At 44.8% G+C, this 23,393-nt stretch overlaps 3 protein-coding genes across 7 annotated transcripts; 1 reads left to right on the forward strand and 2 right to left on the reverse strand.

Annotated features, from left to right (window-relative positions):
* Positions 1-915: 915 nt before the first annotated feature.
* LOC108249548 (protein ADP-ribosylarginine hydrolase-like) lies at positions 916-6,945 on the reverse strand. Its single transcript, XM_017439016.3, has 8 exons — positions 6,667-6,945; positions 5,360-5,474; positions 5,151-5,259; positions 4,806-4,904; positions 4,624-4,729; positions 3,945-4,211; positions 3,374-3,588; positions 916-2,244 (listed from the first exon to the last, which is right to left on the reverse strand). Exons 1-8 carry the CDS (start codon positions 6,768-6,770, stop codon positions 2,096-2,098), a joined length of 1,164 nt encoding a protein of 387 aa, XP_017294505.1. The 5' UTR covers positions 6,771-6,945; the 3' UTR covers positions 916-2,095.
* Positions 6,326-11,703, forward strand: adprh (ADP-ribosylarginine hydrolase). 2 transcript variants are annotated; one of them, XM_017439033.3, is made up of 8 exons: positions 6,326-6,374; positions 8,825-8,939; positions 9,023-9,131; positions 9,388-9,486; positions 9,560-9,665; positions 9,985-10,251; positions 10,748-10,962; positions 11,077-11,703. In XM_017439033.3, exons 2-8 carry the CDS (start codon positions 8,856-8,858, stop codon positions 11,223-11,225), a joined length of 1,029 nt encoding a protein of 342 aa, XP_017294522.1. In that variant the 5' UTR covers positions 6,326-6,374; positions 8,825-8,855; the 3' UTR covers positions 11,226-11,703. The 2 variants fall into 2 exon arrangements, with proteins under 2 accessions (XP_017294522.1, XP_017294517.1); XM_017439028.3 differs by lacking the exon at positions 6,326-6,374 and adding an exon at positions 8,224-8,524.
* Positions 11,704-11,770: 67 nt separating this feature from the next.
* atxn2l (ataxin 2-like) lies at positions 11,771-23,042 on the reverse strand. 4 transcript variants are annotated; one of them, XM_017439381.3, is made up of 24 exons: positions 22,809-23,042; positions 22,356-22,450; positions 21,531-21,570; positions 21,154-21,210; positions 20,710-20,781; positions 20,450-20,609; positions 19,980-20,101; positions 19,267-19,358; positions 18,658-18,873; positions 16,996-17,432; positions 16,833-16,919; positions 16,615-16,728; positions 16,229-16,309; positions 16,061-16,122; positions 15,162-15,514; positions 15,006-15,075; positions 14,589-14,723; positions 14,441-14,504; positions 14,171-14,352; positions 13,877-14,018; positions 13,692-13,801; positions 13,308-13,487; positions 12,518-12,686; positions 11,771-12,439 (listed from the first exon to the last, which is right to left on the reverse strand). In XM_017439381.3, exons 2-24 carry the CDS (start codon positions 22,394-22,396, stop codon positions 12,390-12,392), a joined length of 3,036 nt encoding a protein of 1,011 aa, XP_017294870.1. In that variant the 5' UTR covers positions 22,397-22,450; positions 22,809-23,042; the 3' UTR covers positions 11,771-12,389. The 4 variants fall into 4 exon arrangements, with proteins under 4 accessions (XP_017294870.1, XP_017294862.1, XP_017294855.1 ...); XM_017439373.3 differs by having other exon boundaries at positions 22,356-22,453; XM_017439366.3 differs by having other exon boundaries at positions 22,356-23,042.
* Positions 23,043-23,393: the final 351 nt, after the last annotated feature.

Consider the following 23,393-nt stretch of genomic DNA (forward strand, 5'->3'; position numbering starts at 1 on the left):
TCTCACTGGGTTGCAACTGTTCAATAAAGTGTGATTTTCACAAAGTGGGCGCTCAAAACGCTGCATGTGCGTTTTGCCCTTTAAACCATTTCTCCAAACAGAGGTTGATCAAAAAGCTATCTACAACAGGTAACATAATTACTGCTCATAACCTTTCCACAGAACCTCACTTATGTCACTCCCCTTTATAAAGGGAATAGCATGAAAACAGTGATCTAAAACACAAAAGTTAATGTTTTTAAAGCTCCTTCAACAACTGAAAACAGCATTCTTTAGGCGCTCACTCTGTAAAAGTTAATAAGTTTATGAATTCATCAACAGGAAAAGAAGAACCTTTCCTCAGGGACAAAGCTGCCCCCTCTTCCTCCTCTCACATGAACGGATCGTGCCAACACTTCACCCATTGACTTCCACTCTGTTCCATCTTCCATCCCTGAGATGCAGCCCGGCAGCCCGTTTGTCAGGTCCAGTCAAGCAGACTCCTCAGCAGGGCTAAACCAACGGGCCATGCGGAACGCCAGGAGGGGTCGGTTTGAAAAACAAAACATCACGGTCAAACTAGCTGCGGCAAGCGGAGATCTTCGGCCTCAGCGTACCATCTTCCTCTTCATCATTCTTCACCCCCAGCTGCACCGGGAGAGGGGGGAAGGAAATATGTCTGTTTATTCTGCAGCTACATGAATGAAATGTGTCACAGCATTAACCAAAATCTAAATCTGCCGTGGTGTCCTAAGATATTTTGCTAACAAATGGGGTCGACTCCGGCTTGGAGTATGTGTTGTGAGTGACTCTCAGCTACTACCACGGCAAATTTCAGCTCAATATCTGTATGGTTGACTGAATTAGAGCCAGTTTCTTTAAAGTCTCTCAGCTGTGGCAGCCATCTTGAATTCCAAAAAGTGATTTACTCATACATCTGGTCACTTTCTGCAAGTTTTATTCAAATTTGGTAAGAGATGGACACAAACATCACTTTGGCCTTTCAGTGGTGATTAAGAAAATAATAATATGAAGCTTTACCTGAAGGTGAACTTTAAGAAATAAGCAAATAGCAGCTAGAGTCAAAGAAACATACAAAAAAAGGCTTACATTTAGAATTTCTGCACGTTTTAGTGGTAAAAGTATTAATACAAACCCTTGTTAATCTGAGAAACAAGCAGCTGCTGCTCCCACAGTTTAACCCAATCAGTGCATCTTAGAAAAGACAAAGTAGGAAAAGATAAAATGACAGCATCAGTGCTCCTGATTAGGCTGAAATCTAAACTGAAGAGACTCTCAGTGGAAAAAAAAACAAAACAAAAAAAGAAAAAACAGGTTTCTCCCCTAAAACACAGCCACACAGTGATAAAGTCCTAATCTGGTGAAGCTTTCAGTCCAGCTGCACACATCTGCAGATGAACCATTTGTTCTCACCCCTCTCACTGACATTTCACGTGACAGAGTCGCCCTCCCGATGACTCGGCCCCCCTTCGGGTGACTGTCGTCTGGTGGCGAGGGCGGAGCACGTGGATCAGCCGTGGGGAAATCGCAGTCTGCCATCATCACCCGCCACCTGCCAGCATCAGTCACCGGGCCTGTTATGGAGCTGATGGCCCCGCTCCTCAGCGTTGGAGCAGCTGCGCCTCCGTGTGGCAGCAGACGTGCTTCTGCAGCGCTGCTCGCTCTGTGAAGCAAATGTAACGGCTCGTTTCAATAATCAGAGCTTTTTAACGGGAATAATAACGCCGACCTGTGGGTTAAATACGGCAGGGCTGCTGTTGAAAAAGCTGAAGCCACCGTGAGTTGGAAGACAAACAGTGGAGCTCCACGGAGGACGAGAGTCTCTGAATCAGAGTGGAGTGTTCAAGTCTTCTTTCTTAAAACAAAACATTTGAACAATCTGTGTTTACCTTTTAGAGGTTAACGAAAAGCAGCATTATACTTCCAGGTAAATATTCTTACACAGGTTTTATTATAATTATATATAATTATAATATATAATTTCTAGATATATGTTTGTTCTTTGGTTGAGAGGCAGGCGTGCAGAGCTGTCAGGTGGAGTCGAGTCACTCCTCATCCTCCTCCTGCAGCAGTCAGATGTACTTTTACTGCCTTGTTAACGTGACAGAGCGTAGAGCTGCTCGGCGCAGCGCTCCAGTCGCTCCCGGTACTCCAAGTTGCTGTAGTTGCCTTTAGGGACCCCCTCGGTGCCGTGCAGGAGACCCCAGCAGCAGCAGGCGATCACTGCTGTGCTGTCGCTGTCGCCTGAAAGGAACCAGAACAGCAGAAGAATCAGTTATTATTACACAGAGTTCACCAAAACAGCAAGAGTGTTCGACAGTCTGAGCTGCGAGTCAAAGATTATTATTATTATTATTCGAGCACCAAGGTGCTGAAAGAGACACAGGAGCCTGCTGTGTTACAGGAAACAAAGACATGTATGTTATTTCCTCTTCACTGTGTAGTTTTCTTGTGAGTGACTGTAATTACTAAGAGGAAAGGTAATGTAAATGAGCTCTACGTTACAGCTTCAACAGAACATTTCTAAGTTTAAAGTCGGCTGTTCTGTTTGAAACCAGGAGTTAATGATGGATGGAAAACTCTTCCTCTGAGCTTCAATCAGGATCAGAGGATAAAATAAATAAATTTGAATGTCTGAAGAAACATTTCAGTCCACTCTGAATTCTTTGTTTGTGCCACTGGAAAGGAAAAAAAAAACTAACTACTGGATTCAATAAACTGGATCATTTCCTGCTGCTTCTAACCAGAGCTCTGATGGCTGCCATCTTTGAGTTTTATTTATAATTCTGCTCGAGTTGTTTCATATTTTTGCTGCAGCTTGGCTCAATGTGGCCTGGACTTCTCCTGGCATCCCGTTTATTTTGATAAATCTGATCAATCGGTGTCATAAAAACGCATCTTTTTACAGAGCAGGTGAAGGTCGGACGCTCACAACCCTGTTAGGTCACTGACGGGTTCCCACCGAGGTCAGGAAGGTCCCCGTTCCACGGCTGGAGTTACAGAAACTACAAACAGTTTCGGCAAAAACAGGAAGCAGAGAAACGGCTCTTCCTGTGGTCTGAAAGCTTCGATAACAGGAGCCTCACACAGACACTGGGCTTTGTGTGAATCAGGGTCCAAACAGATTAACTGAACCAACTTCCTGTTTCAGTTTTTACACCAGAGCTCAGCGGAGTTGTTGACTGACTGTGTGATCCAAATGTTGATCAAATAATGTTTCAGTCAACTTTAGGACAGCTCAGGACAAAAGCATAAACAAGACCAGCGGCTGAGAAATCAAAGCATAAAAATCGCAACATTCTCCATCGACGCACTTTAACCCACGTTTGCTTTAAGCCCCTTATGACTGAGCTAAAAAAGGCTTTCTGCTGACCTCCATGGAAGGTAGCTCTGCTCATCAGCTCCTCCCAGTCCGAGCCGGCCCCCAGCAGGGCGTCCAGTGCGATCATCGGGGCGTCGTGTCCGCAGGCCCCCGCCCAGCCGGACAGGCTGAAGGTCTTGTAGATCTTATCCCTCTCGGCGGGACCATAGGCGGAGGGCCAAACCACCGGCCCCTTTCCGTCGGAGATGCCCCTCTGGTCCAGATACCTGCAGGCGCCTCATGTTAGCGTAGAATTTTAACTTAAAAAAATCAATTCAGGCGCCACCAGGAGTAATCACTTCATCACTCAGCTTGCTGTGCATCAATTTGCATCAGCTGTTTCGACCCTTAAATGAAATTTTAAATGCTTTTTTACGATTCATTCTGTTTTTTTACTTATTTCTGGTCATGAGGCAGGACAGATAGATCATATCTTCCTGTCAGCAGAGATCAGAACTGCGGGCAGCTGCAGTAGAGTCTCATCGGGACAGAAATAAGTTGACTCCGTGGACACTTTCTGCTGGTTCTAGCTCACAATCAATCAGCCTATCAATCCTTTCTCTGTGGTTTCAAATGCTCCTACCACTGCCACTTGTCGCTGAAGTAGCCCCAGTCTCTCTCCGTCTCCTCCACGTCGAAGCCCCGGTCCTGAACGAACTTCCTCGCCGCGGGACACGCCTTGTTGATCAGGCCCAGACCCCAGGTGGTGATCGGCCTGCGCTGGACGGCGTACGAGGTGAACAGGGCCGACGCTACGGATCCCAGGAAGCCAATGGGGTGATTATGGGTCATCCTGCCCGTCTCCAGGGCAACGGCCACCAGCGTTGACAGCTGGTCGGGCCTCGGGTACCTGAGGTGGAAACAGCCCTCATCAGAGTAAACGTGGTTGAAAGAGAATTTGATTTTAAGCCCAGAAATGATGTTTATAGACATGACTCCTGCTCAGCACATGGAGTCATCACTGACTACAGATGTCTCTTAATATTACTACTGATGATAAATAATTACTTTACATTCATCTAAAAAGATCAACACGCTGTCTAAAATTATAACATAACCACATGGTGTGATCCAGGAACTATACAGCTCCATTTTTAGGGTCTAAAGTAGTTAGGCTCTGTAGAAGTGATGGAAACACTTTATTTAAAACAACTTTCCCTCATCTGGTCCAATCCTCTCCTCTCCTGTTCATCATATTCATGGAAGAAATCACTGAGAAGATAGGAGCTCTGCTCACAGAGGGACGAGGTGCAGCGTCTCACCTCAGGCCGATGCACATGGACCTCATGGCCGCTCCACAGCCTGCCCCCCTGGGGTTATACGGCACTCTGTAGCCCCCTTTCAACCCAGGCCTCAGTTGGGAAACGGCTAAAAGAGTAAACTAAAATTAGACCTCTACTTTTGCAAACAGCAGATGTGGTATAAACTCCCTAAGCACACCTACCTTTCATGGTTGTAGCGCCCGGTGCCCTCCCTACCATGTCTTTCATCCCCTCCACATAACGAGCAGCCACCTCGTGCAGGAGGTCCTCCCCGTCCTTCCCTACGATGGGATTCAGACTTTTTAAAAGGTGTAATTAACCTGTGTACAAACCCCAAGCTGTGCCTTCTCGCGGTAAGGGTCTAGTTAGGTTTACAGCTTTTCTGCAGAGCCGCAGATCAATACAAAGACTAGAAATTAGATTTGACCTTTAGCTGGTGTTCTCGTGTTCTTCGCCTGATCAAACCCTCATTTGGGGCGAAACAGAGACGCAAAGCAGACGCGGGTTTGTTAGGGTGTCAGCCTCACCGGTTGCCAGGGCCTCGGCTGTTGCCAGATGCAGAACGGTGTCATCACTCACCGGCCAGTCGGGAAGCTGAACCCGGATTTTCTTCAGGCCGCCGAGCGCCTGCAGCTCCTACAGGATCAGAAGAGGTCTTTACCTAGTATTCTCGTTAAAACTCCTCTGCTTTAATCAGTTTTTTTTTTTTAAATCTCCATGCTGTTCCAACACTGACCTTTTGAATCGTTGGTCCAGACCTACAGAACTCCCAGTTTCCGTTCTTGTAGCCCAGAGCGTCTCCGGTTCCACTCAGCACCATGGCGGCCTTGTAATGCTCCACAGAGGCAGGTCTGCTGGCAGACAGAGAGCTTTAGCCTTGAAGGTAGATTTAAATACATATGTTTATCTGTGTGTGACTGTTTTAATCTTTCCAAACTACTTCTGCATACTTCTGTGTTATTACCGCCAGTCATGTGTTAAAACATTTAGCTCATTCAGCACATGGGTGCTATGATTTTTGTATTTTGTAACTTTTAAAAGGCAGATTGATGAGCTAACAGCTGGTCTAAAGAGGGTCAAGACCAATTTGACGTATATTTACGTCAACGTATAACGGAAGCAACTGCGATGAAATTCTGAAGATTTGAGTCGTTTTAAAATGGTAGGAATCTAGTCGGGCCACTTTGTAGAAGCTTATATGAATGCAATTTTTTATAGACCTTTACAACTCAGTACATAAAAAACCTGGTTTATAAGACAAAGTTTGCATGAACCTCTGTGACATTTTGGAGCTGTTTGAAGACAGCAGTAATCCACTTTAGTCTTAGATGCGTTCAGACTTAAACTGGATTTATACTCCACAAGAAATGAGGAAATCTGCTCTCTCTGACGCAGTCGCGAGACCAAAATGACGTCATTTTGTTCTCCTAGGAACAAAACCAGAAACCATGTTTAAAACATGCAACGAAAACTTCACATTTTGTAATCTTTAATTTCAAGGTTTACACAACAAAGAATCACTTTTGCTGTCTTCACTGGCCGATTTTTAATGATATTTGCACTTGTCAGAATGTCTTTTCTTTAACCAAAGACATATACAATATTTAACCATGTGTCAATGACAGACATTTATATCATGTGTATGGTGTCAAACGGTGTGAGAGAGCGTGAGTGTCACATGCTGATGACGTAACAGGAAATAAGGCATAGAAGAATCCTATATCCAGTTGCAGTTCATACTATAAACATAAGTACGTATGTCATTTATACCATAGCTTTTAGAGACTCTAAGGAGGTCTAATTATCACACGTAGTGTCCAAAACTTCGCCACTGACCCGGAAAAGGTTTTAACCAAAACGCAAGGCTACAACTTTGTAATAAAACGCGGTGGTTCGGATTTGTTGTTCGGTTCCGTGTTGTTTTACAGTAAACAAACACGGTCAAGTAACGTGGAGGGGGAAAAACACTCTGTGGTCTTATTTAAGCTCGTTTTCGTTAGCACAAAACAGAAAAGCCGATCTCCGCACACAGCCGCGTCTCACCTGCCTACTGCGACGCATGTTTCGGCGGAATAAGTGCCCGCGAGGCGGCCGCTCCCTTCAGAAAACCCCGAGTCTCTCGGAGCTACTGCTGTCTGCGGCTCCATCCCGGTTCAGAAAGAGGAAAAACGCCAGCTGCTGCTTCACTCCGAAATCAGAGCCGCCACCAGACTCACTAATAATGTCCTGGCAAAATAAACACACAGCTTTAAACAGCTGTTGACAAGTTAGGCGGAGTTGTCAAACAACTAGTCTCAGCTGCTTCCTGTGACAGCAGGTTAATAGTTAACAAACCACACCTAGTTTGTTTAAGTACACCTAAAAAAAGGTGGGATATAGTTTAAAAGTAACAATACAACATAAAACATACACCAAAGCAGGCAGTAGTCTCACATTAAAGTACAGAAATAAAATAAAAAACTTATTTATTTATTACAATATGGGGTCAGCAGTAATGGTGTGAAAATGTGACTGGAAATGCAGTTTTAAATGTAGAACATTATTGTTTTGAGTAGGTTCAGGAAAAGAAACTAGTTTTTAGTTTTAGCACATTTATTAAAACAAACCCATCACTAGTAAACAGAAGAGACTGTGATCGCTCACTGCTCAACAAGCATCTTCTACAAACCATGATTACAGAAAACCGTGTTTAAAACATACAACAACTTCAAGTTCTGAACATTTTGTAAGTTTTCATTTCAAGGTTTAGACTATTACACAACAAAACAAAGAACAACTTTAGGTGTCTGCACTGATTGGTTTTTAGGGTATATACACTTGTCAGAATATCTTTGCATTCCAAAAAATTCTGCCTAAAAGCGTTGTCAGGCAGAGAAGAAGACAGATGTGAACACCATTTAGAAACGCTGCCATCTTCTCTGGACTGAAGCTCATTTAAAATGGATTGAGGCGAAGTGGGAAACTATTCTGTGGTTAAAAGAAGTAAAATCCAAATTTTTTATTTTTTTCGAGTCTGCCTCTCTGATGGTATGGGGGTGCATTAGTGCCTATAGGGTGGGCAGCTTCACAGTGGTAAACATGACTCCCTGTCCCAACTGTACTGAGATGTTTTGCTGCTGTCAGATTCAAAATTTACCTTTTTTTTCAAAATATAATTATACATTTTCTTAGTCTACACTTTTGATCCGTTTACTATATTCCACTGTGAATAAAATCAGGGTTTATGAGATTTGCAAGTCATTGTATTCAGTATTCAGTATTTTTTTTACATTTTTTTCAGAGATCATAGATCTAAGAGTATAAATAGGGCATAAGAGGAATTTGACCTAATTAAGTGGTCTAAGTATGTTGGGATTATGCCTGATTCAAATAATTTTGTTATTTTTAAATATGCCAGTATTTCCATTACACTTAAACATATCACCTTTAATTTGCATGGCCTGGGAGTTTCCGGTGCTTATAAATGATTCCATTTTTCACCCTTATTTAGATTTAATCACACAGAAACTATGTGAGAATGCTGTGTTTGGTTTGTCGTCAATGATTAAGCTTTTGTTTCAGAAAACTTGAGACATTTGTGACAACCTCCACCGCTTTAACAGCTGGAGAAACTACAGCCGTCTAAATTTGGCTCCACGCTGGGCCCCCTTTTTTAGCACGCCCTTTTCCTGGGACTCTGCAGCAGCCTGTTGGCTCTGTGGTTTAGAAAGAGGCGTGTGGTGAGGTTTGTGGACGGCGGCTTGGGGTTTTAAAGCCTCTTAATTCGGACTGGACCGTCGCCGGAAGTAGCCCCGCTCGTGCCGAGTAGCGCCTTTAGCCTGTTAGCATCCTCGGTGTCTCCTGAAGCGAGTGTCTGCCTCGTGACGACTGATTCCGGGCCACGGCGCGCTGAGATGAACCAGTGAGGCCTTTTTTTTTCTTTCTTTTGGTCACATATTCGTCAAAAACTAACCATAAATAACATGACAGGGTAATGTTTTACGTATCATGACTCCCTAATTTGTAGTTAAGCTTAGCACTTTACTTTACAGTGTGCCTAAAAGCGGACTAACCAAACTGAAGTCTCCTCATTAGATGATGTTTACTTCTTAAATATATTTAAATTGAAACAAATCAGTGTGAAAACGGTGCAGCAGCAGCCTCTCTGCAGCTGAAGTAAGAAAAGAGCTGAAATGTTGAAATCTTCGTGTTGTGTGAGCAGGTTTGCCTCTGTGGAGCATTATAAAGCAGCCATGGTGCTGAGTGGTGCTGGTGATGCTCTGGGCTACAGAAACCAGCTGTGGGAGTACAACGAGTCCGGACCAGCTATTCACAAGGTCCGTACTGTATTCCCACACAGCAAAGTGGGGCTCCCAAGGGACGTTTCGATAATCGTCTGATATCTCTTCTGATCCTGTAGGAGCTGCAGGAGCTCGGCGGCCTGAAGAACATCAGGGTTCAGCTTCCCGACTGGCCGGTGAGCGACGACACCGTTCTGCATCTGGCAACAGCTGAGGGACTGGCAACCGGTGAGGCTGACACCCCAACAAACCCACACCTGCTTTGTGTCTCTGCCCCAAACGAGAGTTTGATCGGGCAAACCGGGTCACAAGAACGCCAGCTAAAGGTCAAATCTAATTTCCAGTCTTCGTATTGATTTGCTGCGCCACAGAAAAGCTGGAAACTCAACTTGACCTTTACCTCGAGAAGGCGCAGCATAGGGTTTGTACACAGGTTAATAACACCTTTTTAAAAGTCTGAACTCTGTGTTGAATCCCATTGCAGGGAAGGGGGGGGAGGACCTCCTGCACGAGGTGGCTGCTCGTTACGTGGAGGGGATGAAAGACATGGAGGGGAGGAAGCCCGGGCCTTCCAGCATTCTGGGTAAGTTCTGCAGCGTTCGTGGTCGTGTCGCATTTCGGCGTTCGCAAAACTCAGCTGTGGCGTACTCGCTCAGGCGTGTCCCAGCTGAGACCCGGAGAGGAGGGGGGCTTCAGAGTGCCGTACAACCCTGAGGGGACTGGCTGTGGGGCGGCCATGAGGTCCATGTGCATCGGCCTGAGGTGAGACGCTTCACTTCAGCTGTTCTGTGTTCGCTTTCTGAGGCCTTCATAGGTAAGGTTCATTCATTGGTGTGAACTAATGAATGTAAAATGGCAAAAAAAGGTAAATATGCTATACTCATAAGACGATGATAAAACACGTAAATATGAAGTTTAAGACAATGCTTGGCACATTGGTTTAATTAGTCAAAATAGGTTCATGTACAGTTTAGCCTGTTAGAGGCCTAAATTATACAGCTTTAATTTAGCATTCAGATGATGACTTCCTGATCTATTTGGAGACACGATTCTTTGACAAGCTTTTTTCCCCCCACCTCAGGTACCCGAGGCCCGATCAGCTGTTGTCACTGGTGGCCGTCGCCGTGGAGACGGGCAGGATGACGCATCCCCACCCCACCGGCTTCCTGGGAGCCGTAGCGTCGGCCCTGTTCGCCTCGTACGCCGTCCAGCGCAGGCCGATCACCACCTGGGGTCTGGGCCTGATCAACGAGGGGTGCCCCATAGCCAGGAAGTTCGTTCAGGACCGGGGCTTCACCGTGGAGGAGACTGAGAGAGACTGGAGCTACTTCTGCGACAAGTGGCAGTGGTACGAGCAGCCGCAGCCACAGTTCTGAAAACCAGTTTCAGCTTCAGGGTGAACAGATGGTGACTTGACATCCAGCAGCAGAATCATCGTCTGTTTTCTGAACTGCAGCCTCTCAGAAATATGCTTGATAGACTGATTGATTATTTACTCGTCTTGCATTCTGGTCTCACCTGAGGATGTTGCAGGATGTCAGGAAGGGGAAAGAAATGAAATGCTTTTTATATTTATAATAGTCTTGTGTTCTGTGATGGTCAGAAGAAAACATCAGAGTCTGGTTAAATACATTTCCAGTTTCCATATGCATTTACAGCTACATCTCAAAAATTTAGAATATCATAGAAAAGTTGATTTATCTGAATTTAATCCATGAATAAATGAGCTTTTTGATGATTTAATGAGATGCACCTGTACTCTTCACCATGAAGCAAATATATAGCGGGCTGATATTCTTGTGGTAGTTCCCCCTCTTTCATGTTTGTCTCGTGTCCATCTGCAGGTACCTGGACCAGAGGGGCATCTCTAATGGAGTGGGACCCATGAACTGGCCCTCCGCCTACGGTCCGGCTGAGAGAGACGAGGCCTACAAGACCTTCAGCCTGTCCGGCTGGGCGGGACGCAGCGGACACGACGCCCCGATGATTGCGCTGGACGCCCTGCTGGGGGCCGGCTCGGACTGGGAGGAGCTGATGAGCAGAGCTGCCTTCCATGGAGGTCAGCGGGTCAATATTTGACTCACATTTGTTTTGTTTTTTTAGCGGTTCTTTGTCTGGAAACTGTCTCCAGTAAGTCCGATCACACGTACCGTTCTGTTCTGGTTCCGTTCAGGCGACAGCGACAGCACAGCAGTGATCGCCTGCTTCTGCTGGGGTCTCCTCCATGGCACCGAGGGGGTCCCTGAAGGCAACCACAGCAACTTGGAGTACCGGGACCGACTAGAGCGCTGCGCGGAGCAGCTCTACGCTCTGTCACATTGACAAGACGGCAATGACCCGCAGCCTGAACCCGCAGTGTGCCGACGGCGAGGAGGAACTAGGCCAACGCTGACGCAGGACAAGCTGGCAGCTCGCTGCGACATCGATTCAGAGAGCTGACATTGAGCGGGTTGTCATATTCGCCTGAGGGGGAAAGGACCGTCCCACTAACCCAAAGTCATCCTCTAACAAGGACAGAGACGTTGTAGTTCGGAGGGCACCCTCTAGTGGTCCCTTTAAATTAAACGCTGATTTGTTCCACTGAGCAGAACAAATCCCAACTAATTAAGTGAACACAAAATGTCCCCCAGGAGGTAATTACCTCACTCTGCCAACCTGAGATAATAGTACAGGTTTCAAATTAGGCGTGCTCCTGATTTATACTAATAAACTAAATTTCTCTCCCTGACTCTGTTACTCTGTGCAGCTGAACTCGAGCTGCAGTTCAGGTGCATCCCACACAATAAATGGAACAAACAAACCACTGTAGTTGAGTTGAGAACTTTATTTTTTTTTAGTCATTGTTTTTCTTTTTTTTTTGTCTTGTCCATTTTTTATTAATGATATTTTCCTACAGGAGAAGATGGGCAAAGGGGGGGGCAGGTGGGGGCTTAACTACTAGGTCAAGTTAAAAAAAATGTCTAAAAATCCCCTCACATCCCTCCTGTCATGTTGTAGTCCTAGGATTTTTATGACGGTCTTTGTTTCCCATTTTGTGTTATTGTGGTATTCCCAAAACCTCAAGGCTAAAAACACATTTCTGGAAGAGAAAGAGAGAAGGAGAGAAGCCTGCTGCCGTTCATCCATCTGGTTTTCATTCTCCCACTGGTCCACCCAGTAAGGTGCCTCGTGTGTCTAAAAGCAAAAAAAAAGAAACTTGGGAAGAAGTCGAAGGAAACAGCGCAGCAGGAGGGGTTGGACGCTGGACGCTGCTGCCGTCCTCTTGTCTTCATCATTAGCATTAAAAACGTCCTCCTTGTTTGGGGCTGACAGCGACATTTACAGCAGAGGAGTGCGCTGCTGTGAGGATTCCCCGTCTTCTTCTCTCCTCCCTAAGATTCTGTCAGTTTTGTTATGAGTTGTTTTCCTGGACTTCGTGTCCAACAGGCGGCGGGGGGTGGGTGGAGGGGCGGGAAGAGTTCAGGACGTCATGGAGGCAGACGGGTTTTAGTTTCCGGGTGGGTGGAACGTAGCAGGGTGAGTCTGAACCTGCATCGCTGTGGGAGGGAGACAGAAACTGTAAAAGCCGTCAGGTCCACCTTCAGGACGGATGGCTTCGCTGAGCCGGTTCCTACCTTGCGGGTGTCCTATGTAAAAGTGCTGGTGTGCTCCCTGCTGGGGGCCGTGCTGAGGGTGCTGGGGCACTCCGCCGGGACCCTGCTGAGGAGTCTGCAACATGACTAACTGGGGCTGACCGTGGCTGCCCGAGTGGTGAGGACCTGCCATGGCTCCCTGGACGTGGGCCTAGTGAAGGGGTGGACGAAGTGAACATCAGGTAGAAGAAAAAAAACTAATCACATTTTCAGCAAAAATGCAGAGTGAACGTTGATTAAGTCATTTGCTGAAGGAGCTGAAACTGAGCTGGTAAAGCTAAAAGGAGAATAAAAGGTAGAGAACAAGCTAAAATGTAAAAGAAGCAAAATGTTATCTAATAGTTGAAAGTACCAAAACCCTGATTAACAGCTAAAAGTAGTAAAAAGCTAGCTTAAAGTAGCTAAAGGCTAGTTATAAAAGGCATAAGAAGACAAAAATAGAGCAGATTTCAAAGAGAACAATGTTTCTGAATTAATTAAACAATGTGTTTCTATGGGGAAAATGCTTGTAAATAAAAGTTAAAAATTATGAAAACTATAAAAGTTACAAAAGCTAGAACCTGAATGAGCTGAACGTTTTGACATCTGAATGGTTAAAACAGCCCAAAGTATGCATACGTTAAATGTTAAAAAGGTACGGAGGAAAAATAAATAAATAAATAAACACAGGATCTCTAATGCTGAATCAGCATTCAGGCAAAAAATTTGTTGCACCCTCTGCCTTCTGGTAGTGCGACTGAAAGAGACAGAAAAGAGAAAAATGAAGCCATACCTGAGCTATCTGCCCCAGGGGGTAAGTCTGTGGGATGCCCTGGTGGCTGTGGATGCTGTAGCCCTGAATGGGGTAGGAGCCCTGCGGAGACGTGTGACCTGGAGCCATGTTGGGTGGTGTGGGCGCCGATAAGGGACCTGAGTGGTACAAGGACTGAGGCTGTGGGCCCGACTGGGTGTTCTGTCAGAAGACGATAGTTTGGTAAATAAACAACAGACGCGTCACACAGCAGCAGCTGAAACAAATGCTGAATTTAGCCTCAACTGATAATATCCACATTAAATGAGGCATCCTGCTCAAATAATAACAACAGGTATCAAACCTGTTAGGGCGCCAAACAGCACAGAAGTGCACTGAGGGCGGTTTAGGATTGGGCACGCTCACCTGTCCGGGGCTGGGGGCAGCATGCTGGGGTGGGGGCTGGTTGCCTGTTGGAGTACTGGAAGGCTGAGGCTGATGAACTGCACCCGAGTGATGAGAGAACGACTGCGGAGCTGTACAGACAGCAGAGTGACGTTAGTGCCAGAGGTCTGCAGCAGCAGGACGCTTTAAGGCTCGTTTTAATTTACCGTAGATGCCCTGCTGTGGCCCCTGAGGTCCATCTCCCTGCGAAGGGAACTGAGGGCCTCCAGGTGGTCCAAGAGCTTGTGGATGAGGACCCCCACCTTGACCTATCATCCTCGCTCCACCCGGAAGCATGGAGTACATTGGCTGTGGTGGAAGACAGAAAAGAACAAAACATTAAATAAAAATGTGTCAAAATGAGTCATTTGTTGCCCAATAAGTGTCCAGAACAAAACAAAACCTTTTTATTTGTTAACCAGGATAACAAACCCAGGTTTACGAGACTCGGGGAGTCGTACCTGTCCAGGGTAGGTGGTCATGGCCTGGAGGACCTGCTGCTGGCTGTACTGCTGAGGGTTGTACTGAAGGTAGGACTGGGGGTAGGGGGACGCCACCAGAGGAGCTCCAGCAGCCGACGCAGCGGCTTGAAGCATCTGTGGGGCTGAAGTACCGTGATCAGAGCGTGGAGCCACTACCGATCCTGGTGAGACGGGGAAAACAAATAAGTAAAAAATCATCAGGATGACAATGCTGTGATAATTTACCTTTAAACTCTGGTCTCTGTTTACCTTTGGTCCTCGGGTATTTTCCTTGATTAACTGTGGACATTGTGTACTGGTACATCGATGGGGGCTGAAAGGAAAAAAAACGCATCAAGTCAGCTTAAAACAGGATACTGACCACAACATAAAGAGTATTATTATCTGCTCTCCGTACCTGCACAGGGTGGATCTGTGAGACATAGGAGAGGTAGGGAGTATTGTAGAGTGGCCCCTGCCCGCCCGGGTGCTGCAGGACCACCGGGCTCGGGGGGGTTGGACGGGGAGGGGTGGGGGCTGTGTTGGGCTTCGTCTGGAGGACGGCAAAACATCCAATAAGTATGGGGCTTTATTACATTTTATAGCTGCACATTTAATTTATACATTTTAATGATCAGTAAAAAATAAATTATTTTAATTTATATATTTTTCTTTAAGATATAAACTTTTTATCAATGTCCAAAAGACTTTACCTTTGAAAGAAATGCTGTTAAAAGTATTTAAACCAAAAGTACTCCACTTTAACTTGCTTCCTGACAGACACATAGATCTTATTTTCTATTTTAATAAGTCTGACAGAAATAAAGAAGCTCACCATGGGCATTTGGGTTTTGATGGGGTTGAACTCTTTAGCGTTTGGGTTTAAAGTTGATTTCTTGACTTGGCTGGAAGATACGAAGAATTGTTCATGAATGACACAGAAATCAAAAAAGTTCCCAACGCTAAGTCAGACATCCTGTTTAAAACTTACTCCGCCACACCGTCTGTCCGCTCCGTCGTCTCGGACCTCGCGTCCTCACTTCCCGGGGTCCTGGCTGGCTGAGGGGTTGCTGGCGACTGCCTGTCTGAAATGGGGGCTGCGGTCGTAGCGGCGGCAGCACCCAGCGTGGCGGACGCGTCCTTGACGTGCTCCTCGGAGGAAGCCGGGGAATGCTGAGTCTGGGGCTGGGACGGGCTGGTGGCTGGAGGCTGAGGCTTGGGCTCCGAAGCCAGGTGAGCATCTGACGGAGGAGGCTTGGTGGCGCTCGGCTGGGCGGCCTCGCCGGCTGAAGGAGGCGTCGCCGCCGCCGGGGACGAGGGAGAGCTTGGGCTGCTTGGCTGGAGCTGGAGGACAACCAGAGTTAGATTATTTGGTCCTAACACGTTTCCCAACAATCCGATCTACGAGCCAAACCTCTGAACGTCTATTTAAGCTGCAGTTTAGGAATTTTATTTTATTATATTATTTGTGAACACATGCTGCGGTCCCAGACACTGACACGTTTGTCAGGTAATTTTTCCTCCATTTATAAGGAAATAAAACTCAAGAATCCTTTACAAAATGTCCAGGAAAAGAGAGTAATATTCAAGAAAGAAGCTCTGAACAAGTATTCAGACAGCATTTATGTCTGACATAAGAATCTTCCTCACAAAGGGTGAATAAAACCTGATGATATATATATTTATAGAAACACTGTTAGAAAGTTTCACATCTTTATAAGAAAAATAAAAGCTCCGGAAACTGCAACGCTTTTATCACTGCTTTGTCAGATGATCAATAATTCATTCAGCGGTATCTGAATGAAACGAGATTATCGTTTTGAACGGAGGTGAACATAAATAAGAGGCTAAAGGACAGCGTCTCTGAAAAAGACACCTCTGTGCTCTCACCCTGAACTCTTTGCCAAACTTCCGCAGCTCTTCAATCTGCGACCTCTGCTGAACTGAAGGAGCTGATGGAGGAAAGACAAAACAACAGACTGGTTTAAAACATGGAAAAGGCCTGGATCTGTGTCCAACCTGACTGTCCTTTCTGAGGTTAGTCTAAAGAAGACACACCTTTACTGCTTTTGCCATCCTCTGTGCTTCCCGGGCTTTCTGCAGAACGTTCTTTAGCAGCAGCGCCGAGGATCTCATTCACTGCGAGGACAACAAAAACCAAATTAAACATCTGTAGGACCTCATAGATCTTGACTTAAATAGACAGTGAAAATCTTGTTAACTCATGATCAAATATAAAATGGTAATTAAATTTAAACAAAACAAAAAAAAAAGAAAAAGAAAAGAGCACTTCTCGTCAGACAACAAAAAAGAGAAGGAGAGGAAAAAGTCTTTGAATTCAGATCAAAGCTGAAACATGACGTGAGAGAAGTCGGGCTACCTGCCAGCTCTGATAAACCAAAACAAGCCTGACGGACAATAAAAAGCACGACGGGAGACGTTACCATCTACGGGGAAGAGAGGGGCGGGGCCGGATGTCTTCTGGGCAGGCAGGGAGACGGACGAGGTGTCCAAATAAGGTGTGTCCTGTGAAGAGCCTGATTTTGGGGAACGGGTAGCTGTGAAAACAAAAAGGCGATAAAGACTGAAGCAAAAGCAGCAATAATATATAAGAAGAGTAGAATTTAAAAGCAGTCGGTGACTAAATGTAAGTAAACTGTACCTGTGGGCTGAGGGTGAGAGTTCGGAGTTCGGTTTGTCCTGCTTAACTGTGGCGGTCTTTGGGCTTTGGGAGATGTTCGAGCAGAAACTGAAAGGCACAAAATCCACCTTGAGCACCATGAACACGTGACGCAGCAGCTCCAACAACCGGACACAAATCTTACCCCCATTGATCGGTCTGCCGGTGTCGGACAGAGACAGCGGGAGCGAGTGAGAATGAGGAACCGCATGTCCGTGGGGGGCGGGGGGGCTGGATGGGGACGTGGCGCTCGATGCTGAGGCTGGCGTGGATGCAGGTCCGCCCGGAGAGGCGGGCGTGTACGGGCTCGCCGCGCCAGAACCGGGGCTGGGGCTGCCCTGGGGGTGGTGCGGAGCGTAGGCGCCGCCTCGACTCGACAGCGGGCTGCTCCTCTCTGACAGAGACACTCCAGGCTGGGGTCCGCCGGCAGAGGACAGCGGGGGTCTCGGGGATGAGGACGTAGGAGGGGGGCGGTAACCTCCGCCGTGACGGTTGAGCGACGGAGGCCCGCCGGGACCCCTCTCGGCTCGGTCCCGGTTCATCTCTCTCTGGCGCTGAGGTAGTGGAATGTACTTTCCCTCTCTGAGAGAATAAAACGAAATAAAAAAAACCCACAAAAACATGAAAACAGACACAGAGCCGAACTTCAAACAGCCCTCCTGACACTCATGAACCTTACAAACAGCTGAGGGGCAGAAGCTCTTTTCACACATCGGCTGTGTTTTGAAAAACCTTCCGGTAATTCACACGCGTCAAACAGAACCGCGTCGGGCTTGTCCACGTGGGATCGGTACGTTTAAAACTTTATGGAACTAAAGCAAACGCAGTAGATAAAACATCATGTATTTGTTTAAAAAGAAATGAGAGTTAGGAACATTTTAAGAAGCTTATCACTTGTGTATACAGAGTTTGATGTAAAATGCTTTGGACATTTTGAGGAAAGGTCTTTCCTCCAGCCACTCCTCGCTGGACACTGGGCCTTAAATTATTCTTCATTATGTGTGAATATTTAAAGTGACACGACTCTCAGTCAGTAGGAGATGAATCAGAACAAAAATTATTCAGTTTTTGCTCTTTTTTTTTTTTTAACACCCTGGCCTTTCCCTTCTTCTTGTGTTTAGCTTGTATCAGCTTTATGTTTGTGCTGCAAGCCTCGTTTTCTGGTTTCGGTGCAGCGTTACAGCGCCACATACAGGCTCTGAATAGTTACTGTGGAGTTTTTGGGTCATTTTCTGTGTTTCAGTGAGGATAAAAACCCTCATCTACTCTGTGGATCAACGTCAGCCTCAGTTAGACACCTGATGGTGATGCAGGAAGTCGGAACCTCAGGTTCAGCTTCAAAAGGTTGTGTAAAGAGTTTATTGACCTCAAAACATCTTTGAGTAGTCAGGGAATGGACATAACATGCCCGTGTAGATTCAAAACTCTATAAGAGCAACCTGATGGTCCTTAAAGTGCTGATGTTCTGTAAACTCTTGTTTTGAAAGTCAAGAATGAACTTTGAAAATCAGCTTGTAGGTTAATGTGGTTTAGGGTGGTCATGTGAAACATCCCCAAAGGCTTTTTTTTTTAAATCCGATGTTTGGGAGATGTTCTGATGGTTTAGTTTTCCACACAACTTTTTGGGGTCATATAAATGTGTAAGTTTTGACATTTATAACAATACTTCTGTGCCTTGGGGTTGTGAATAGTCTGACTGTTGTGTAGTACTTTGTGCGCTCAGCATTATCAAAAAATAAAAAAATAAACAGAGGGCACATCTCCTACAGCAAGACAAATCTAAGTTCTGCTGATGTGCCAGTCTCACCTGCTGCTGGCTCCAGGACTGTCTCGACCTCTTTCACGGGGATTCTCGTGATCCCTTTCTACAGAGCTGTACTTGTCCTCCTCGCTTTTGCCTTCGTCGTTTTCCAGGCTGACACGGCGGCGATACTGCGGGCTCGATTCAATCTCGCTAGCGAGGCGAGCGGCCCGTGCCTCCCTCTGCCGAAACATCTCCGAGTTGCCCCTCTCTAACGGGACGCTGGGTGGAGAGATGACACAAAGGGAACGGACACAGTTAAAAACCAGTAGATTTAACTTTTGCACGAACAATAAATGCAGTAAAATTTGTGCTGACTCTCTCTGTGTGCGATTGGTTAAACCCGGAAGGTAATAATCATCATTTTATTGATCCCAAACATGTATTTTAGGAAAAACGTACCTTACGACACAATACACAGAGTTAGAAATCAGATAAATTAAGTACATGTGGATAAAACTAATAAACTGAACAGATTCTTCATGTTGTTTTGCCTTTTAGGTGACAAAAAAACAACAACTGTAAAATACAACATCTGAGCACTTAAAATGTTTATTCTATCAAACCCACAAACGATTAAGATGTACAAAATTTAAGAGTAAATGGTAAACTTACGTATACATGGAGAGGCTGGAATCATACGTGGATGTGACTCCATATTTAACTTCATTGTAGCGGAACATTTCATTGGCATCCCAGCCATTGGACTGAAGAGAAACAAAAGGATTAATGAGATGATGAAGTTACCAGTCCAAGAAAACATTATTAGAGCAGAGCGTACGTAAAAACAGTATTTAACATCATTCAGTGACTAATAGATGGATCCCCTGAGGAGACATCAGTGAAAATGATTTAAAAATCAGTTTCTTATGAGAAAAAGAAATGAGAGAAACAATTCTGGTGCTCATATAATATTATGTTGTCTGTACCAGAGAAGTCTCTGATGTGAACAAAAGAAATTAACCGGTTGGGTTGGGTTTCAAGTCTGGAAAGTGAAGCTTTAAATTAATCTCAAATTACATCTGGAATGTTTTAACAACAATTAACTGATGTTCCCTGACATTATCAGATTTATTTTAAGTTTTCAGGAAGTTGAACATTTATTTCTTTGAAACTATTTTGAGGACATTTATCTTGCTAGTCTACCAAGAGGATTATCTGGTGTGCACCAAATAGTTTCTTGTGTGGGTAAGAAACCTTTTTTAAATACTTGTTTCACCCATTTCTCCACAGGGGCTCCAGACTAATGTTTATGGTAATAATTATATATATATATATATATATATATATATATATATATATATATATATATATAAAACAAAACTTACTGCATCATTTTCAAGATCATAACTTTCTCCGTTGCTGTCTCCTCCTTCCCATTTCTGTAAAACCTTCTCCTTGTGTTCTCCATTGATGCGGCTGGAGCTGATGGCCGTGTCTGTGAAGGAGTCTGAAAAACAAACAAAAATCAAAAAGGTTTCTCTTCAGCAGCTCAAACATGAGTCAGACTGATGCTTTATTTCAACCACATTTCAGAAAGAGAGAAGAAAACATCAAATTACTCTCCTCAGTACTTCCAAAGATGTATGATGGTACATCTTACACCAGTTAAATCTGGACATTTAGCTTAAATACTACATTATGTTTTACTCAATCTGTGAGAACTTACAGTATTTGACATCATTCAAACTGAGTTAAGCTCTAAGGGTTTAACTTGAAGGTAAACCCTGCGAGGACGCCTCCGCCTCACTTCTGTGTTTCAGCGGACACTCCTCAGCCTGAGTGAACGTGTTTGTACCTCTAGTGGCAAAGTTGAGGTCGACGTCTCTGCAGATCATTGTAACCAGATCTGATGGGCTGAAGATCATGGTGTCTGTAATGTCCTCTCTCCGAGGCGGAGCTGACGTCGACCCCTCTTCCTCGCTGCGTTTGTGTACAGCGTCCACGGCTAGTTCACACTGGAGGGAAAAACACGCATGGCAAATAAAGCAGGATCTTTAGGGGGTAATATAATTTAAAGCACATTGATGATTTGTGTGAGGAAGATGAGCTTCTTACCCGAGAACTGAGAGTCTTAAAAATGCCTTCGAACATGCTGCCATTCTTCACTCTTATGTCACAAGTGGAGCCCTGTAAAATATTTTATTTTCAATGTTAGTTTGCAAATAATAAACACTGTCTTCTATTTGAGACTTTGAAATATTAAAAAACTGGTGAAATATTTTTACAATATACTGTCTTACACATAATACGTGGCTATGACACATATCCAGTCTGCTTTTTAAGGCATTTAATACTAAAAAAAAATACTTCAAAAAGCTGCATATTGCAAAAACCTGGACACTTTTGTAACATTGCCCATAAACTTCAAACTAAAGGGAAGGAAATGAAGGGTGTAGATGGGATGATTATTGTATTAATCAAAGGCAATGATACAAATAATTCATCTATGATAATCTTCATGGTCTGAGAAGAACATCAGCAACGAGGCAAAGGACTTACCACGACAGCTGTGAGGAAATGAAGCATTCTGGCGTTGTTGTACACACCCTCAAACACCTGTACGGGAGAAAACGCACAAGGACTTATCAAGACAAAGGTTTGGGGAAACGTAACGCAAAAAAACAAAGATTAGGACTGTTGGATAAAAAGGCCCGATTTGTTGAGAAATTCTGGTTTGAGAAACAGTTCACCCCTGAAGTAACGACAGGCGTGAAACTGAAAACGCTTTTCATACAGATCAGAGGTTCTGTGTTTTTAAGAGGTTTGTCACAAACATAATTTTAAAAGCAGATTTCACAACTTAAAGTTCACATAAAGTTCAAACTTAAAACTATTTGGACGTTTATTGGTTAATATTTCAGGTTCAGGATACTCACAGGGGATGACTGGAAAGAGGGTTTTGCTGAAGTTCGATTCCTGGAAGAATAAGACAGAAATGTTTAGGAGAAGTCTTATTATTTGTGTTTAAAGACTGTGGAGGCAGTGTCATTACATCCTACATGTCGCAAGTTGTAGGTTTAAATAGTTTCTTAGGTAGTAAAGGAATAATATTTATGATAAAACATTTACACATTAAAGTCAAGTTAGTTAGCACTGAAACCATCTGCACAGAGGTACACACCAACACGTTTCTAGATATTTTTGGGTTAAAAATGAAACCACGTGTGGTTCATATTTACATCAACCATTCAAGAAAATGATTCGAACAGGTCTTAAGCAAAAAAAAAATCCACTTTTAACAAAGAATATCGAGGTTGATTTGTACCGCTGTGACATGCACAGCCGGGGTTACAAAACAAAGACAGTGCTTGAAACAGGTTGCACATAAGGATACACAAATTACGACGACGTGAATTGACCTCGTTTTGCTAATAAAATGTCGCCATCGCGCATTTATCAGCAACAAATACGTACATTTGGGTTTAGCACTGACAGGCCGGATAAACTTTGTATCTCCTTAACGCTTTGCTGCTCATTGTTTTCACCAATTTAGCCCCGCCTCACTGTATCGACAAACCAAACCGAGCATTTTTATTGGTCCGCACTTACTGCCTGTCACGCATAAATTAATCTCATTGGCTAAAACATTAAGCTCTATTTCTGGGTCACGCCCACTGCGAGCGTAGCGCTTTAACCGGTAGGCCTTACAGCCACAAGACAAGCCCCGGACTGTCGTACCGAGAGAACCCCGACTCGCTTACCTTCCACCCGGTGTCCTGCTGCCGCTGACTGGGGAAGACATACCGCCAGGGCCTGATGTTCCGTTAGACGCCTTTCTCCCGCCTGAGCCGGGTTGCTGCTGGGGTTTCAGCATTGCGAAGGCTTAGAAAGTACCAAATTTACTCTAACTTATTAAAACTGATACCTCCCGAAAAGAAGCTGAAACTATCTTTAGCAGTAGCACCAGAGCAGAGCCGGTGTAACCTCGAAAAAAGACCGGCTACTGTCGCCTGTGGCCTAAAATGTTGAGGCGAAACCTTTCGATAATTAAATTAAATATGACAAATAAATTAACAGATTTTCCCCGAAACTACCTACTTTGTGACCCCAAAATTTACGTCAGAGAAACCAACAAGTTACGGAACATCAGTTTCCGTGTAATTATTTAGCAATAACTGGCTAAGTTAGCAGTAGCTTTTGATCCTGAAGCTCACTTCGGGCGCTTTTCCCTCCGGGTTTTACTTTCTCCCCTCTGTCTTGTCGCCTTAACTCCGGCGTCGCTGGCTCTCCCGGAATAAATTAGGGACTCGACGTTATTGTCAGTCAGTTGCCTTAGGAGAATAAAATTTTCCCCCCAGGTTTCTCACTGAAAACCTGCTGCGGTCGGTCAACTCCACCTTTCGGTAGATTCACTTGACTCAATCCGCGCGCTGCTGACTGGAACCGGTGTTGTGCTGAAAAAAGCACCCCCGCCACAGGAAGGGCGTTGGAGGCTCGATTACTCACAGATAAATTAATTAGCTCATGTTTTCCGTGAAGCGTGCTTTGTGAATTAATTTAGGCAACCAACATATAAAGATAATGTAAATTTCTTGGTCAAAAACGACACGGGGTGACCATTCCGGGCAGCCATTTTTGCTATTATGTGTATCATCATAAAATGCTTTTATTAGCTGTATCATTAAGGATTAAGACAACCTAGAGTCAGGGTGTACATTAAATCAACACAGGTTTTATCAGCGCATTGAAACGCGTTTCCCATGGACAGGGTGTCATGTCTTGGCAGGGGTTCATTTTTC

This window comes from Kryptolebias marmoratus, linkage group LG17 (assembly GCF_001649575.2).
Source record: "Kryptolebias marmoratus isolate JLee-2015 linkage group LG17, ASM164957v2, whole genome shotgun sequence".
Lineage (NCBI taxonomy): Eukaryota > Metazoa > Chordata > Actinopteri > Cyprinodontiformes > Rivulidae > Kryptolebias > Kryptolebias marmoratus.